This window comes from Sciurus carolinensis, chromosome 3 (assembly GCF_902686445.1).
Source record: "Sciurus carolinensis chromosome 3, mSciCar1.2, whole genome shotgun sequence".
Lineage (NCBI taxonomy): Eukaryota > Metazoa > Chordata > Mammalia > Rodentia > Sciuridae > Sciurus > Sciurus carolinensis.
This window is the reverse complement of record NC_062215.1, coordinates 15,054,658-15,071,516: the sequence shown is the minus strand read 5'-3', so window position 1 is coordinate 15,071,516 and position 16,859 is coordinate 15,054,658. Positions and strand designations below refer to the sequence as shown.

At 43.1% G+C, this 16,859-nt stretch overlaps 1 protein-coding gene across 1 annotated transcript in view; it reads left to right on the top strand.

Moving 5' to 3' along the window:
- Nucleotides 1-16,094, top strand: part of Tanc2 (tetratricopeptide repeat, ankyrin repeat and coiled-coil containing 2) — a 476,564-nt gene extending 460,470 nt beyond the window's left edge. Inside the window, 16 exon segments of the mRNA XM_047542811.1 lie at nucleotides 2,585-2,760; nucleotides 3,056-3,188; nucleotides 4,601-4,674; nucleotides 4,676-4,693; nucleotides 6,517-6,592; nucleotides 6,595-6,666; nucleotides 9,076-9,175; nucleotides 11,137-11,582; nucleotides 11,585-11,643; nucleotides 11,645-11,758; nucleotides 11,760-11,838; nucleotides 11,841-12,082; nucleotides 12,084-12,906; nucleotides 12,909-13,010; nucleotides 13,013-13,058; nucleotides 13,060-16,094. Coding sequence (XP_047398767.1) covers nucleotides 2,585-2,760; nucleotides 3,056-3,188; nucleotides 4,601-4,674; nucleotides 4,676-4,693; nucleotides 6,517-6,592; nucleotides 6,595-6,666; nucleotides 9,076-9,175; nucleotides 11,137-11,582; nucleotides 11,585-11,643; nucleotides 11,645-11,758; nucleotides 11,760-11,838; nucleotides 11,841-12,082; nucleotides 12,084-12,906; nucleotides 12,909-13,010; nucleotides 13,013-13,058; nucleotides 13,060-13,090 — 2,591 coding nt within the window. The 3' untranslated portion in view covers nucleotides 13,091-16,094.
- Nucleotides 16,095-16,859: the final 765 nt, after the last annotated feature.

Sequence of the window (16,859 nt, the reverse complement as noted above, 5' to 3'; positions counted from 1 at the left end):
TGTTGTGCTTTCTTAAAAAAAAAAAATCATTCTGGCAGTAGTGTGAATACTAAAATTTGATATAGGAATGATAGCAGGCCCAATATATTAGAAAGCCATTGTAACAGAATAGATGGAACATAAGGAGGACTAATACATGAGCAGTCACTATCAAAATAGAACAAAAGGGTCAAGTGCAATAAATATTTTGGATATTAAGACTTATTATCCAGGCCCAGTGGTGCACACCTATAATCCCAGCTGCTCAGGAGGCTGAGGCAGGAGGATCCCAAGTTCTTAGGTCAGCCTGGGCAACTTGGTGAAAACCTGTCTCAAAATAAAAAATAAAAGGTATAGGAATGTTACTCAATGGCAGAGTACTGCCTACCATGCATGAGATCCTAAACTTGATTGCCAATACTGAAAAAAATTTTTTAAATCCTAATTAAATACAAGAAATAAAAAAGAGAAGAGTTGAAAATAACTCCAAAGTTGTAAAACAGATGTTGGAACTTTAGATGGATGACAATTGTGATTTCATTAACTACGTGAGAAACAAAAGAGAGAAGATTACAAACTGAATTTTAGAAGTATTGAACACTTTACAGATTTGTGTCATGTGTATGTCCATTTAATGTCTTAAATTCTAATTTTCCTTATCTTTAAAAAGTCATTTATCTATAATATGTATCCAAAACATATTATAGATAATATCCTTCTGGTTTTTCTTCTGGTTTTTCCACCACTGGAGATGCTGTCCAGAGAACTTACAGATATTGTAGCTGAGAAAACCTTTTGGAGCTTTTAAGTTCATACCATGTTCACTCCAGAGTCAGTGTTTTAACTGCAGACTACGCCATTATGAAAAGATGAACCCATATACAAAGGGCTTTCATCCCATTTGGAGGTTTGGTACCTTCCAGGTTTTCATCCTACTGTGGAAAACCACAGAGTTGGCTGACATCTGGGGTCAGAAAGGTTAGAGGCCAGATAAGTGCTGCATAGACTCTGAACCTGTCTGTGGCAGGTCCAAAATTTAAACTGACATCTGAATTCTGTCCAGGTGAGAAGCCATCCTGAAAGTGTCCCATGTGCACTAGTAAACTGATCTCTAATTTAGTTAGTAAGTAGGACCTGCCATCTGTACGTAGAGAATTATCTTAGGTGCTCTTTAAAATGGCTCCTTGCCATCAGAGAGCTTGCAGCTTAGTCCTAAGAACTAAATGTATATTGAACATTAGACTGATTTTACATACGAGTGTGTCAAGTGTGCTTGATCCTTACAGATGAAACTGGAAATGTTTGACAGGATTCAGGTGCAAAATATAAAAGGTATTAAGATGGTGGGGATGGGGGTTGTTGCAGATGGCTAACTGTTTAAACTCCGAATTGTTTTTAAAATGACAAGTAAAAACATTATATATATACACCGTGATGTTTTGCTGTACGCATACATTGTCAAATGGCTAAATCAAACTACCTAACATTGCCTTTACTTCACAGTACTTATTTTTGTGGTGGAAATGCTTAAAATCTCTGTCAGCAGTATTCAAGTGTATAAAATATTGTTTTTAATTATAGTAACCATCACATACAGTAGCTCTCTTAAATTTATTTTTCCAATGTAACTGAAAGTTTGTGTCCTTGTTCAACATCTCTCCAATTGCTCCATCCCTCAGCCTCTGGAAAATACCATTTTACTCTATGTTTCTATGAACTGGACTTTTTTAGATTAAATTCAGAGTTTCTTTTGTGACCTGGGTTCAGTATTCTCCCATGAGTACATTACCCCTACATTTGTAGGGAGGAATAAAGTAGTAAACATATACTGACTCCTGTTTTATGAGACTCTGTCAAGCAATTTACACTATTATAAGTGGAAGACTTCCACTCAGTTCAGAAAACATTCATTGAAAATTTCTTATATGCAAATGGGACACATAAAAACAGATAAGAGAATATGTTAAGCAGATCCAAAATAAATTAATGATGAATTGCAAGAAGCTTCTTGGAGTCAGTGGGATTTGGAACAGTTTCTAGCAAATGAGTAGAAGTGAGGCAAATTATGGGGAAAGTAAAGTATTCTACACATGGGAGCAACATTATCCAAAGGTGAGGATTCAGAAGCAGCTGTGGAAGAAGATTCTAGAGGCAGTGAGCGTATCCATTAGGCCAAAGTAGAGGATTCTCACAGGGGAGTAATGAAACTTACTGATAGACTATAGAACACATTGAATACCTAGTGAAACTACAGGGCTTTATTCTACTGGCAGCTTATCAGATCAGTTTAATTTTTTATATATATTTTCAGTTGTTGATGGACCTTTATTTCATTCATTTATTTATATGTGGTGCTAAGGATTGAACCCAGTGCCCCATACATGCTAGGCAAGCTCTCTACCACTGAGCCACAACCCCAGCCCTGAATCAATTTTTAATAGTTTATTGAGATATATAACTGACATACCAAAGTCAATCTTAAAATGGAAACATCCAGAAACAGAAGGTGTTCTTTGGCAATATATATATATCTTAAGTACTAGCTTTCTGTCCTGCTATGAATTTTCGTGATTCCTCCATCCTGTATTATCACTTTATCTTATAGGTGCCTCTATTGCTTTAATGGACAAAGAAGGATTGACAGCCCTCAGCTGGGCTTGTTTGAAGGGCCATCTCTCAGTAGTACGTTCTCTAGTGGATAATGGAGCTGCCACAGACCATGCTGACAAGAATGGCCGCACCCCACTGGACTTGGCAGCTTTCTATGGTGATGCTGAGGTGGTGAGTATCTGTAAACTAGCCTCAGGACAGTAGGAATAGGAAGGTTCTCCATCATGATACTGTCTAAGGGTAAAGGTGGAATAATATTTTAATGATTCTGATTCCTGATGTATAGATCTATATTTTTTAGAGGGCAGAAATATGCAAAACACTATTAAAGACCAAGAATATGGCAGTGTGGCTATACCGCTTAGCTCAGGCCAGCTAAATAAAGGGCAGGAGACAGCCACATGCCTTAGAATCCATGTGGAACCCTTGCTCCTATGTTAACTGCTCTGCTTGATCCATGTTCTAGGTCCAGTTCCTGGTGGATCATGGAGCCATGATTGAGCACGTTGACTACAGTGGAATGCGCCCTCTGGATAGGGCAGTGGGTTGCCGGAACACTTCTGTCGTTGTCACTCTCCTGAAGAAAGGAGCTAAAATAGGTAGGAGAAAGAAAGATGGCATTGGCCATCTGTGCCCAGGGGCCAGACTGGTCCAGTGGCCTGGCTGCCTGGATGTTTGGTGTATATATAGCTCCCCTTCTGCCCTGGCCCAGTTATTATCCAAATGAACAGAAATGCTCCTGGCACAGAGAGAGTATCATCTGAGCCATGACCTGTAGCACCCTGTGTCCAGAGTTTCATGGTTCTCTGCCATGCCCCTAGAAGCCTTAGCCAAAAGAAAGCCCTGACCTTAAACTTAAGCACATCTTAGTTCCAGCCCCACCCTGTGAGCTTCCTGGATCCCTGCAGTGCCATGAGCCTTTGCTTTCCCTTGCTCTGTATGTGCTTCAGACTCTCAAGCCCCTGCTGCCGCTGTCCCAGCTGCTCCCCACCCCACAGACCTATAGACAAGGGTTGGCTGATATGCTGGCTTTTTTGCTGCCTGCCTCTCACTGCTGCTTTTTCCTTCTTTTTTTTTTTTTTTTTTTTTTTCACCTTCATCCATTTTTTTTTCCTCTCCTACAACTTTTTGTTTTCTCCTTTCTTTGAAGGTTGTCAGACGTTACCGAGTCGCCCACGAGGTATATTTCACCGCTGTCAGCATCAGGCGTGGTCTGATGGCTTGGTCAGCTTTGCCTTCTCCTCTTTGATTTTAGCCTGCATGAGTTCCCTACACCTCTAATCTTTTAATTTACTTCACCTTAAAAGAAGATTTTTTAAAAATGACTGTTGTAGAGAATAACTTGAACTTTTGATAACTAACCCTGTAAAGCCTAGTTCGTAAATAATTCAGGCATCTGTAAACTAATAATTTAACCTTTTCTTCTTTTTGTGGGTAAAGTAATCCTCAGTAATGTTGGTTTGTTTCATGTCTGTTTGATATTCAAACTGTGCCCCTGGTTCAGAGTGAATCTCTGGGAGTCCTATCTGGCACTTACAAATGAAGGGAGCCTTTAGAGTTTTCAGTGGTTTCCCTTCTGTGAAGTACATACTTGAAAATTGAGAGTCTGAACATCTGGGAATATTGAGTCCTGGATCAAAAATAAATTAACCTTCTGGAATTTCTCAAACCTTCTGGTAACTTTAATGTAAACCCTTTCTCCTAATTTCCTGACTTAAATAATTCCAAACTACGCCACTATATGCCCATATGAACTTGCAGGCTTTGCTGCCCTTCTGTGGTGCAAGCTTAGACAATTCAGATATTCTTATTTTAAGGTGAATACAAATCCAATACAGCTTCTTGGCAGTGGGAGTCACTAAAATACTCCCAGGTCTAAAAGACAAGGTAATTATTGTGGAGCAAGTTGTTCTCTCAGCAGAAATTCCCCTGGGATGTTTTTTTCACCTAGCTTCCTACCACCCTTACATTGTATGAGTTTTTTACCCATCATGCATCCTGTACACTACAGGTCCAGCCACATGGGCGATGGCTACCTCCAAACCAGACATCATGATCATCCTGTTGAGCAAGCTGATGGAAGAGGGGGGACATGTTTTATAAGGTGAGGGCAGGAGGAACAGTTTCCTCAAAACAGCCACTGTTTTCTACACAGAATCTTCCAAATCTTGGCAGTTCTCATCTTGTTTTAGAAGCAGAGGTAGAATGTCATTCCTCAGTGATGGACTCCTAATTTGAGGATCTGGGATTTTGCCTTCCCAACAAGAGAGCAGGGGTAGTCCATACTTGCCTGCAACTGGTGACCCCAAAGCCCTAGTTCAGTCTGCTCCCTAACAAGCGGTGACAGATGCTACATGGAAGTTGCTAAGTGAGAAACGAATGGGACAAGTAGAAGAAAAATAGCATAGTATAGCTATTTCCAAGCTATTTTTCTTAGCTTTCATGTTTAATATATACATAGATTTAAAAGTCTAGTAGAAATAGTGTATCAGCTATTTGAATAAGATAAAGAAATCAAGACAAATAGCAGTTAGAAGATTTGCTTGGAGTCACTCAATGAATGACAAAAAGAAAGTTTGGGATGTGTCTGTACTCAGCATTTGAGCTGAATTCTCCATACCCCAACATAAACATGGCCCATAGGAAGTGCCTTAAGAACATTCCATGCCAAAGTCATCTTATGGTGTTTAGATTAGCTGGATCATCTTCTCATGAAGAAGATGAATACAAATCCATCTTAGTTTTTAGCAGCAGGAATCCCTGAGGCATCTCCAGGCCTAAAAGATGAGCAATCAATTTGAAGCATGTTATCCCTCCATCAAGTGAAAAAATGTCTTAAGTTCCTGGGAGTATAATTCTATTTCCTGCATACCTTTGAGTGAGATTCATGATGAAGAGGGCTTTCAGGAAGCTTGAACCCTGACCCAATCTTGATTTCACACAACTTCACAGAAGATCCTCGTTACTGTAGGCGTCACAGTTATGACCTTAGAAGGGCATCACTATCGAGAATATAAGCCCTGGTCATAGCATAATTTCTGGTTTTCCAAGGGCAAGGAGACCACCTCCTAATGAAAATAGGCAGAGGTATTGTTTTTCTTACACTGAATTCTACCTTGGAAGACTCCACAGTTCTCCTAGCAAAAGGTGCTAAAGGGAAAATAAAAGATGAGCATCCCTGGGGAGTTGCAGCTCTACAGACTAGAGAAGCATGGGGATGCCTCCTACATCTTTCTGGGATCAGCTTACAGATTTTCAGAAAAATTGTAAGAAAGTTCAAGTCCTCTGTGGCCAGATTCCTAGGTCAGTCATAGATTACTTCATTGTGAATAATCTCTCCTACAAAGTCAGATGGAATCACAGATTCTAAGCTTCACTTCCCTTCTACCACATACCCCATGTCTTTTCCACCAGTGGGGAAACTGATTGATTAATTTCTACCCCAAGATTAGGGAAACAACAACTGGACCGTTTTAACTCTCACATTCTTTGTGAGGAAGAGAATACTCTTTTCTGGAAGGTAGCCAGGTGGCAGCATCAGACAGGAAAGAGAGTCTCCAAACAAGCCAGAAACCACAGGAGAAAGCAATACCTGTGAAGTGTTTGGGACGAGGAAGTGAGGTGTGTCCCAGGGAAAGCAATCCAAGAAAAGTGAACTTTGACGTGAGCAAAATCAGCCCTTTGGAATCCATTTGGTAAATTGGGATGCAGGCCTTTCATTTGCCAAGATTTTGTTTCTCTTTGGGTCTCCCCTTACCTTTCCTTTCCTGTCAAGTGGGTCTCCTGTAGAGGCATTAAGATCTTTCTGCTCTCACCATCAGGGTGTGTGGGAAGTGACAACTTCTGGGAGCAGGAAGGAAATAGAGACCAAATTCCTTAGCTGCTCAGCAGACCAACGATGTGCTTTTCCATCTCTACCCCTGTTAGAAAGGTAAAGTAAAGGAGGCTGCCCAGCGCTACCAGTATGCTCTGAAGAAATTCCCTAGAGAAGGGTTTGGTGAGGACCTAAAACCTTCCGGGAGCTAAAGGTGTCTCTCCTCCTCAACCTCTCTCGATGTCGCAGGAAAATGAATGTAAGTCCCTCTCACCCCAACTCCTTTTTGCAGTCCTGTAAGTTGAAAGTTCATGCCACTCACTAGCTTGTACTAGGCCCCTGCAGTCCTCTCTCTGCCACAGTCGAGCTTGGTTGTCCTTCACAGAACACTGACATTTGCAGTTTGAAAGAAACAAAGCCATCCAGAGCTGGATAAAGTGCTGTGAGCACTTTACATTCTGAATTTTAATGATTCCCACCAAAGTGATTGGAATATCATCATCCTCTTCCCTGTCCCCCCAAGTCTATTTTGTGGTCTTAGGGAAATGTGAGGGCAGCAGTCAATAGAATCCCAGCTGCACTTAGGTACAAACGGCAGTCATTCCCTTCCTTTCTAGTATACTTCCCAGTCATCCAAGGAAAGACTGGAAAGACAACTCAGGACCATGGGCTTAAGGTTTAATTTCTAAGGCTGTTCTTGATCTATTCACTTCCTTCCTCATCTTTTTATTCCAGCATGCCATGTCCCTTCTTGCTCTAAAGGGCATGTCAGAACTCTTCTGGCCCTTTCTCACCCTAGTTGTCCTTGGTCCTTCTTGCCTGCCTTGCAGATACAGTCTCAGACACTCTCAGTCACTACTCCCATGAATACTGACATTCCTGAGGCAAGATAACTCTGAGATATAGGAATCACTAAGATCATGTCAGGAATTGCTGACATTCACCAGCCTAAGGTCTCACTATTCCTCAAGAGATAGAAATAATCTAAGTCAAACAGGAATGTTATCAGTAAAAAACTTAGCTGTATAGAAGCAAGATTTCAGCCTCCGTGGCAAGGAATCTGCTGTCAATTCCAGAAAGATTATTTATGTATGTGACCTTTATTTCATTCATCCAAATCCTAAAACCTGACAATGAAAAGAATGCTGAATGGACTTGGCTGTCTCAGAGGACACAGTTATAACCTTCAGAAGCAGAGTTGCCCCAGGGCACTGAGAAAAACATGGATGAGATTCTTTTTGATGGAAGATAGCGTCAGAGGGCCATCTTGAAGGCAGTGAGGTTCCTCTGCTGAGGTTTCTCCTGTGAAACGGAAGTAGCAGTCCCATGGGTTTCTGTGTCCTCAGCTAGTGAGAATGAAGCAAAGCTTTGAATTTGCTGCCAACCTGCTAGCTTCTTTCTTTCCCTGGCAAATAATCAATTCTTAAAGTACTCTCATGTTCCCAGAAATAATGATTATCCCAAAAGAAAAATAGAAGAGTGAGGTAGGAAACAGAGTAGGGATAGAACATGGCCAGTGTACATTGAAATGCTTTCTCTAGCCCCATACTTGTTCAGAAAGTTAATAAGTACTACCATGGGCCAAGACTGGTGCTAAGCACCAGAAGTCTGTCTTCTTCAGTAGAAAATTCCTCATTAATTTTTTAGAACTTTTTTTACCTATGCCCCAGGCCTTTGTACTGCCTTGTTTTCTGCCTTAAGAATTTTGAATGTAATCAGAGGCTACTGAGCTATACTATGACATTAAAGAAGAAAATCCTTCCTCTTTTGCTTAGTGTTTAAGGGGATCTTAAAAACCATGGACTCTACCTGGTCCCCGTTCCCAGGTGTTCTCAGAAGTAAAAGCAGATTTCCTCCAGAGATCCTCCAGTGGTAGCATAGACCCCAGTTATAACCAGGGTCCTCTCGTTTATTTTTTTTTTTTTTTAAATGCTTCCTAAGTAAGAAAACAGATAAAAGGAAGAACAATTTAGAGAAGCATCTATGAATAGAAAGAACAATTTATTGAGCACCTGCTATGTGCCAGGAACTACATACAGCACATAGATGGTTATCATACTTAATCGAACCTGTAAAGTAAGTATGGGTGAGAAAATACACAGTACTCTCTGAGGACTTATGAAGCAGACTACAGAACTGAGCCCAACATCTGTCTGACATCCATGTACCATTTCCATAGTCCCTACAGTTTGCCTTACTCAGCCCCTTCCTCCTGGTTTCATAGGACATGTTCTCACTTATCTGTCAGGAACCAAGGCTCGTGGGCACAGCAGAATGGTATGGGTAGGATGAGGGGCCGCCTGAGGTGGTGATGTCTCGGCATTGCCTCATAAGTATGCGTAATGAGTTCAGGTTTCCAAATTCAGGAGCTTCACTGTGAAGGGTTGGTGTTTGGCTTCTGAGCTAAAAAGAATTTGGCTAAAAAGGCAGAAAAAGTCCAAATTAAAAGTGTTTTAACACTCTGGGCAGATAAAGTCCAGTGAGCATTTGCAGGCACAAGGAAACTTTTAGTCTGTGGACCAGTGGCTAGAGCCATGTCAGGCATGTCCAGAATCCCAGTGTTCCATCCAGAAATGTCAAAAAAAAATGTACATATAATTTGTTTTTATTCCCAAGTTGTCTATTTATTATATCTCTTCAATGACTCACTTGCACACCTATTGTAATGACAGGATTTGGAATGGCGGAGGAATTTGCTACTAAGGCCCTGGAGCTGAAACCGAAATCTTATGAAGCTTACTATGCAAGAGCAAGGGCAAAACGCAGCAGCAGGTGAGGAAAGAGAGAGAGAGAGAGGGTGAAAAGCAAGGAGGTCTCTTTTCGGAAAAGCTGGCCAAGGCAAAGTAGGCCACCCTGGGGCATATGTACCCAAATGCGTCTTGCCTTGAAGGACTCTTAGGCCACGCTTGGGATGGCCGCCGTAGGACAGCACTCAGCTCAAGATCAGTAAATCTTCTGATATATGAAGACCAAAACCTTATTTGGGGAGAAAGTAAAATGGAGAATGGCACTTTCTTCCAAGAAGCCTCTGCCATGTGTCACTTTTCAACCCAAATCAGATTGCATAATGAGACTAATGATTTAAAGAGGAAATCACTTAATCCAAACATTCCACTGACCCTTTTAAAGGAAAAGCAGGGTGGATCACTAATCATCACAGGCTCCTCTCTTCCTAGACATTTGGGAAAACCCTGGTTTATTTGTCTTCCTTCTGGGGCTCTCCTCAGATCTGGTGGGCATCAACCTTCCTCGCCTAAAGCACACCACTAACACACACAGAGACAGGAGGGCCAAGAGAAGTATATCCTCTGTTCCTCGTGCCCATCTGCTATAGTTTGGTCACTGGGTGTAAAAGCCTCCAGAAGGTCCTAGAACCTGCCATCATTGTCCTTTGGATAACTTGTCTCTGTCCTTGATGCCTCCTACCCAGCTCTCTACCATCTCCCAACTCTGCATGGGAAAGAACTGCTTTGGGTTCACTGCTGACCTGGGGGAATATGGCTGAGAAATCAAACCCAGACTGAGTCGAATGATGACGTGGCAGTGATGTCAGTCTAACTATCTGGAGTAACAAAGTTTCCACAGAAGCTTACTATGAAATTCTCTTTCCCTTTGGTTTATTCCTTTCCCACAAAGCTAATCACTGGTAGTAATGCTTTTCCAGGCAGTTAATAGAGAGGAGGGACTATCTCTTGAAAGTTCATTTTTCTCATTGTAAATTAGAATCTACTTGGATTAAGCTCCGCTCCACCTGAGCTACCTAGCCAGCAAACCTAATACCTGTCAGCTTTGATGGAGTGGAAGAGACACAGCAGTGCTGTGGGATGAGGGGTGGAAAGGGCAGAGGACAGGGTTCTTGCTAGAGTGGAACAGACCTGAAATTTAGAGCCAAAATATTGAGCATCTAAAAGAAAGCTTCTGCCTGATCAAGATATTTTAATATTATCGTTACCGTTTTGTCCTAAGCCACTGACAGTGATACTGTAAATGACAACCCAACCCTTACACTTCCAGTGTATATTTGGGCACCACAAGAATATTCCTGAAGGGCCCAGCTGGACTGACATAATGGGGACTTTTTCCTCTAACCCCAGAGATGCCAGAAGAAAGATGGGGGATGAAAGGTCTGAGGAATCATTCTAGCCTCTTTTTAGAATGGCATCCTACTTATTTCCTTCCTTACAAATCAAAACTAGCCAGACACAGTGGTGCACTGAGGAGAGTAGACAGTACGATCACAAGTTCAAGGCCAGCCTGGGCAACTTAGACCCTGTCTCAAATTAAAATTTAACTGGACATGGTTGATGCACACCTATAATCCCAGTGATTCAGGAGGCTGAGGCAGGAGGTTCATGAGTCAAAGCCAGCTTCAGCAAAAGCAAGGTGCTAACCAACTCAGCAAAACCCTGTCACTAAATAAAAACACAAAATAGGGCTGGGAATGTGGCTCAGTGGTTGAGTACCCTGAATCCAATCCCTGATACAGTCAATCAATGAATCAATCAATCAATGAACTTTTAAGAACAGGCTGGGGATAGAGCTCAGTGGTAGGCACCCCTGGGTTAACTTCTCAGTACCACCACCCCCCAAAAAAAGATCAAACTAAACCAAATCACCCCAAACTTCACAGATGCCACCACAGTTTTCCAAAATAGTGACCATGTTTTCAGCTCTTGGTGATTCCTGTTGATTCAGAATAACTCCCATCCCTGTGTTTGCATTTTGTTAAGCAGACAGTTTGCAGCAGCCTTAGAGGATCTGAACGAGGCCATCAAGCTGTGTCCAAACAACCGTGAGATCCAGAGACTTCTAATGCGAGTGGAGGAGGAGTGTAGGCAGATGCAGCAGCAGCAGCAGCAGCAGCAACCTCAGCAGCAGCCTCAGCAGCAGCTACCAGAAGAAACAGAACCTGAGCCACAGAATGAAGATATATACTCTGTACAAGATATATTGAGGAGGAGTACCTGAACAGGATGTGGAAATGTTTCCATTGGCCTCCAGACAGAGGCTCGGCCCAGCCAGGGGCTCCCGATAATCCAGAGCCCACCCTCCTCTCCAGCCCATCGGGATTCAGCCTACATCTCTAGCTCACCTCTTGGCTCTCACCAGGGTTTTGACTTCCGGTCCAATAGTTCTGTAGGTTCTCCCACTAGACAGGGATATCAGTCCACCTCACCTGCTCTTCTCCAACTCACCAGAACTCTCATTACAGGCCTAGTCCACCACATACTTCCCCCGCCTCATCAGGGTGGATCCTATCGGTTTAGCCCCCCTCCTGTGGGAGGGCAGGGCAAAGAATACCCAAGCCCTCCCCCTTCCCCACTCCGCAGAGGCCCTCAGTATAGGGCCAGCCCTCCCAGCTGAAAGCATGAGTGTCTATAGATCCCAGTCTGGTTCGCCGGTGCGCTATCAGCAGGAAACAAATGTTAGTCAGCTTCTGGCAGACCAAAATCTCCGTTATCCAAAATGGCCCAGCGTCCTTACCAGATGCCTCAGCTTCCTGTGGCAGTTCCCCAGCAAGGGCTCAGGCTCCAGCCTGCCAAGGCCCAGATTGTGAGGAGTAACCAGCCCAGCTCAGCCGTTCACTCAAGCACTGTCATCCCCACAGGAGCCTATGGCCAAGTCACCCATTCAATGGCCAGTAAATACCAGGCTTCACAAGGAGACATAGGAGTCAGTCCAGAGCCGATTGGTTTATCAAGGGTCAATTGGGGGAATTGTAGGGGATGGGAGGCCTGTGCAGCATGTCCAAGCCAGCCTGAGTGCAGGTGCCATCTGTCAGCACGGAGGGTTGACCAAAGAAGATCTTCCACAGAGACCTTCCTCAGCATATCGTGGTGGTATGAGATACAGCCAGACACCCCAGATTGGGCGTAGCCAATCAGCATCCTATTACCCAGTCTGTCACTCAAAACTAGATCTGGAGCGTTCCTCCAGCCAGTTAGGTTCCCCTGATGTGTCACATTTAATCAGAAGACCTATCAGTGTCAACCCTAATGAAATCAAACCCCATCCACCAACTCCCAGGCCGTTGCTGCACTCCCAGAGCGTGGGCCTTCGCTTCTCTCCATCTAGCAATAGCATCTCATCCACCTCCAACCTAACTCCTACCTTCCGGCCTTCTTCCTCAATTCAGCAAATGGAAATCCCACTGAAACCGGCATATGATAGGTCATGTGATGAACTGTCACCAGTGTCTCCCACTCAGGGAGGTTACCCCAGTGAGCCCACCCGATCCAGGACCACACCATTCATGGGGATCATAGATAAAACAGCCCGGACTCAACAGTACCCCCACCTTCACCAGCAGAATCGGACCTGGGCAGTGTCATCAGTGGATACCGTTCTCAGTCCCACATCTCCAGGCAACCTGCCTCAGCCTGAGTCTTTCAGTCCACCGTCATCCATCAGCAACATTGCCTTTTATAACAAAACCAACAATGCACAGAATGGCCATTTGCTGGAGGACGATTATTATAGCCCCCATGGGATGCTGGCTAATGGTCCCGTGGAGACCTGTTGGAGAGAGTCAGCCAGGCCTCCTCTTACCCTGATGTGAAGGTGGCTCGGACCCTACCTGTGGCTCAGGCATACCAGGACAACCTGTACAGCAGTTGTCCCGGGACTCTCGACAAGGGCAGACATCCCCTATCAACCAAAGAGACCATCGTGGAGTCTAATGTTTAAAAGACATTTGTTGAGTGAGACCCATATGTTTTCACTGCACATTTCAGGCTTGGTTTCCACATTCGAGGTAGTTCTCTGGCTTAATTTCTCATGTAGTTTCTGTGTGGTGTTCAGAGGTGGCAGCCCACATGCTGAAATTCTTTGCATGCAGCCGACTGGGAAGCTGGCCTCCGGTGAGCCAGAACTTCAGTTTCTCTGGTCTGTGCCCCAGCCACATGTTCTCTCCCTCTCTTCAGATGCCAACGAGGAGATTTTTATGCCGTGTGCTTTAACCCAGGGAGATCAGACACACTGGTCAGCTTTTTCCAGGAGACAATCGCTTTCACTGATGTTCTTGTTGTATAAATGTCTTTTTTTCTTTTTTAAAAAGTGAGATGTTCTTGTTCGTTTTCTTCTAGGAACTTTAGAAAGAGTGTGATGCCCCTTTGCCTTTGCATTCTTATCCAGTGTTATCCAAATAGCCAACCCCAGTGCATTTGTGTGCCATGGTCTTTTCCCCAGACTGCCAGCCAGCTCCCTGCAGTCATCAGGTCTAGAATGTTCATTTGCATTTTTATTGGTCTTCTACGGGGTAAAAGACTCAAGGAGAGAGAGAGAGAGAACGAAGAAAAGTCTTACATTGGAAGAAAGGGACTGGGGATATACCTCAGAGGTAGGGACTTGCCTAGCATGCACAAGGCCCTGGGTTCAATCCCCAGCACTGCCAAAAAAAAAAAAAAAAAAAAAAAACACCCAAAATATTTTTTTGAAATGTCACTACATTGGTTTTCTAACAGGCATTTTAGGTACATTTAGGAAAAAACTGACCCTTAAAATATGTTGGTCAGACAAGGAATTCATGAAAATTGTGGGTATTTTTTTAAAAATTCACTGAGAGTTCTTCTAACCACTAAAAGCTACTGATCTGATTTTCCAGGAGTAGGGAAGGAAATAAACAGAGAGAAAAGAAAGATGGCTCTGAATTCTTAGTGAAAGGCTGTAGAAATCTGTCTTGAAAAAGTGTACATTTTAGATCCTGAAACATGGAGCATCCGGTTCCACAGAAAGCAAGCTTCCTGACAGCTGGCTGGTATGATGAGCCTTTTAGCTGCGTCTCCACCTAGAGCCAGATTTTGTTCTGTTGGTCCTCTTTGTCAAGCCCAGATGGTGTTATGAAGAACTTGGTTCTTGGAGAAGCTAATCGGATTGTCTTGGGGACTGTAAGACCGATTGCCAGGATTTCTACCCAGGGCCATTGCATTCCATGCCTGTTGTTATCTAATTCCATTTTGAGATCTATCGCTTCATTTTCTACTATTAGAGGAATTTTTTTTTCTTTTTCTAGGCGTGCTTATGGGGGTGATAACTAAAATCATACACAACAAAAAATGTTCCAGGGTGAAGACCAACCCCTTTCAGCTCTGTCTTCTAGCCCTGATGGCAGGTTTCTTCTCTAGTCACTCTGTGCACATCTTCTAGGTCTTGTGGTTGTTCTCTAACCTGACCTTTGAGTGATGGAGGCCACCATGAAATGGACAGCAAGACCACTGCGACCAAAGCCTTAGCACAGTCCTGGCACTGGCTGCACATCAGCTCTTAAAACTAAGAAACCACCCGACAAACGAAACTGCTGAAATTCAACAAAAGAGCATTGATTCTCTGCCATTAGGAATCATTCTGCTCCTGTTAGTAAAGGGCTACAGAAAGAGCAGTTTCCTGAATGAGATCCAACTGTGAGCAGACCAGTTTACAGTTAAGTATTTTCAGAAAGGATCGTTAGGACACCAGGAGCAGAAAGCTGAGATCAGAAGATCCCACCAAATAGATGGACCCCCGAGGCCCAAGTCCCAAGCCTAAACAGGCCAGGATTCACCTCTGTGTGCGGAAGCAAATGTTGGGGCCAACTGAAGACCCAACACTTTTTCACCTGGTGTGTAAGGACTGCCTGCTACTTCACCTAGGCCTGGTGGGGCATCAGTGCCTCTACCCACAGATCTGTCTATATCTCCATCCCACATCAGGAAGATGAAGTGTGGGCTAAGGGTAGAGCACTTGCCTAGCATGCATGAGCCCCTGGGGTTGATTCCCAGCACCCCAAAAAGGAAAGAAGAAGATGAAGTGCATCTGCCTGTAGCTAGGAACCCAGCAGCCTCAGGTGTCTTCCTGGCCAGGTCTCAGGCCTGTTGGGCTCTTTGCATCTTATCCCATTTTAACCACCTCTTAGTGGGGAGCTGCTACATTTTGAAGAATTTCTTAGTCTATTAGAAAAGTGCCCCTGCTTATCACACACCACCTGCACTTGCCTCTCCAGGTAGGTAGGCAGGTCGTGATTTAGATATGCCATTGATGCCACTTCTCCCCAGGGTCTCTCTCTCAGTTTTCCAGGATAAACAAGAGATTTGGGGTCTGCACCCTATCAGGCAAGACATCTAAAATGTTAACAGTCAAAATGCAGTTTCTATTTTAGTCATGCAAAAGGGTGTAGATATCACTTCTGGATGCCAGTTGTCTTTTATCAGAAAATGCCAACAGGAGTTTATTGGGGCGAGAGACGAGGTATTTCCTTGGAAGCAGACTGCCTGCGCCCTCTTTTGCTACTTCACTGCCATGGGATGATCTTAGTACTGTATTTAGAGTTACCCCTTCCCCAGCAGCAAACATTGGCCGAATTAACATCTGGCTTCAGGTGGGAGGAAAGGTTTTAAAGGAACTTGGTAAGTTCCACTCACCCAATTCACATCACTCCCTGAAATGGAGACAGAGGTGACAACTTCAGCTTATAGGTTTCTCACCAAATCACATATTCCATTTGCCCAGATTTCTTGCACTAATGGGTTTCCATCACATCCCGTCTATAAATGGGTGCACTTTACTGTTTGAATTTGTAACTCTGATAAATACTGGATATTTAATTGTGAGTAGTGTCTTCATTAGAAATAAGCAGAATCGCTCTTGTCTTTTAGTGTATTTTTAAGAAAAAAAAAAACAAGGAAAAGAAAGAAATCGAGCAGTGGATCACAACATTTATAGCACAAGAAATAACTTGTATATAAGCATCAAAAAGATTAAGAATTTTTAAATACAAAAAATATTTGCAGTGATTTTAAAGTGCTTTTCCAGCAATTTTCTTAGGGACTCCTGAGACATGGTTACTTTATTTACTGGATCAGTAAGGCACACAATTAACAATTAAAAATTAATGTTTATTTACAAAGTAAAGGGAAAACCTGTGTAACATGAGAATTTGGCATGGACAAAATGGAGGCCATTTTGTATCTGCTGTTGTATCTGTCTGGGTTGCAGATGTGCACTATTAAAGTTCCAAGTTAATAGAGCACAAACCCTTCTTGTTCCTCTCCCCCTGCCCCTATTTTTAGATGTGTTTAGCTTAACCTTGATGGCTCAGGAAAACTCCACTAATTAGAATCGTGTATAGTACCCAGGTCGATGTCCAGATATACAAGTTTGCCAATTTTAGTTAAGCCTGGATTATTAAACACTTTTACTAAATTATAAACAGAACAACTTAGAGAAAGGTGTTCTCAGTCCTTAAATTGTATAGTAGTTTATGAACCCCCTATAAATATTGGTATTTTTATATTCCAGAGATGTACCCAATAGAAAAGTTAAAAATAATCAGTGTCTAATTTAATATCCATAAGTATTTTTCCTTAATATTTAGTCATATATACAGTGGAATATGTGGACGTCACTTGTGCTTCACCATGCTTTGCCACTAGGTGTCGCTGTGGCTCTGCACCACACTTGTCTGGTAGCAAAAAATGGCAGC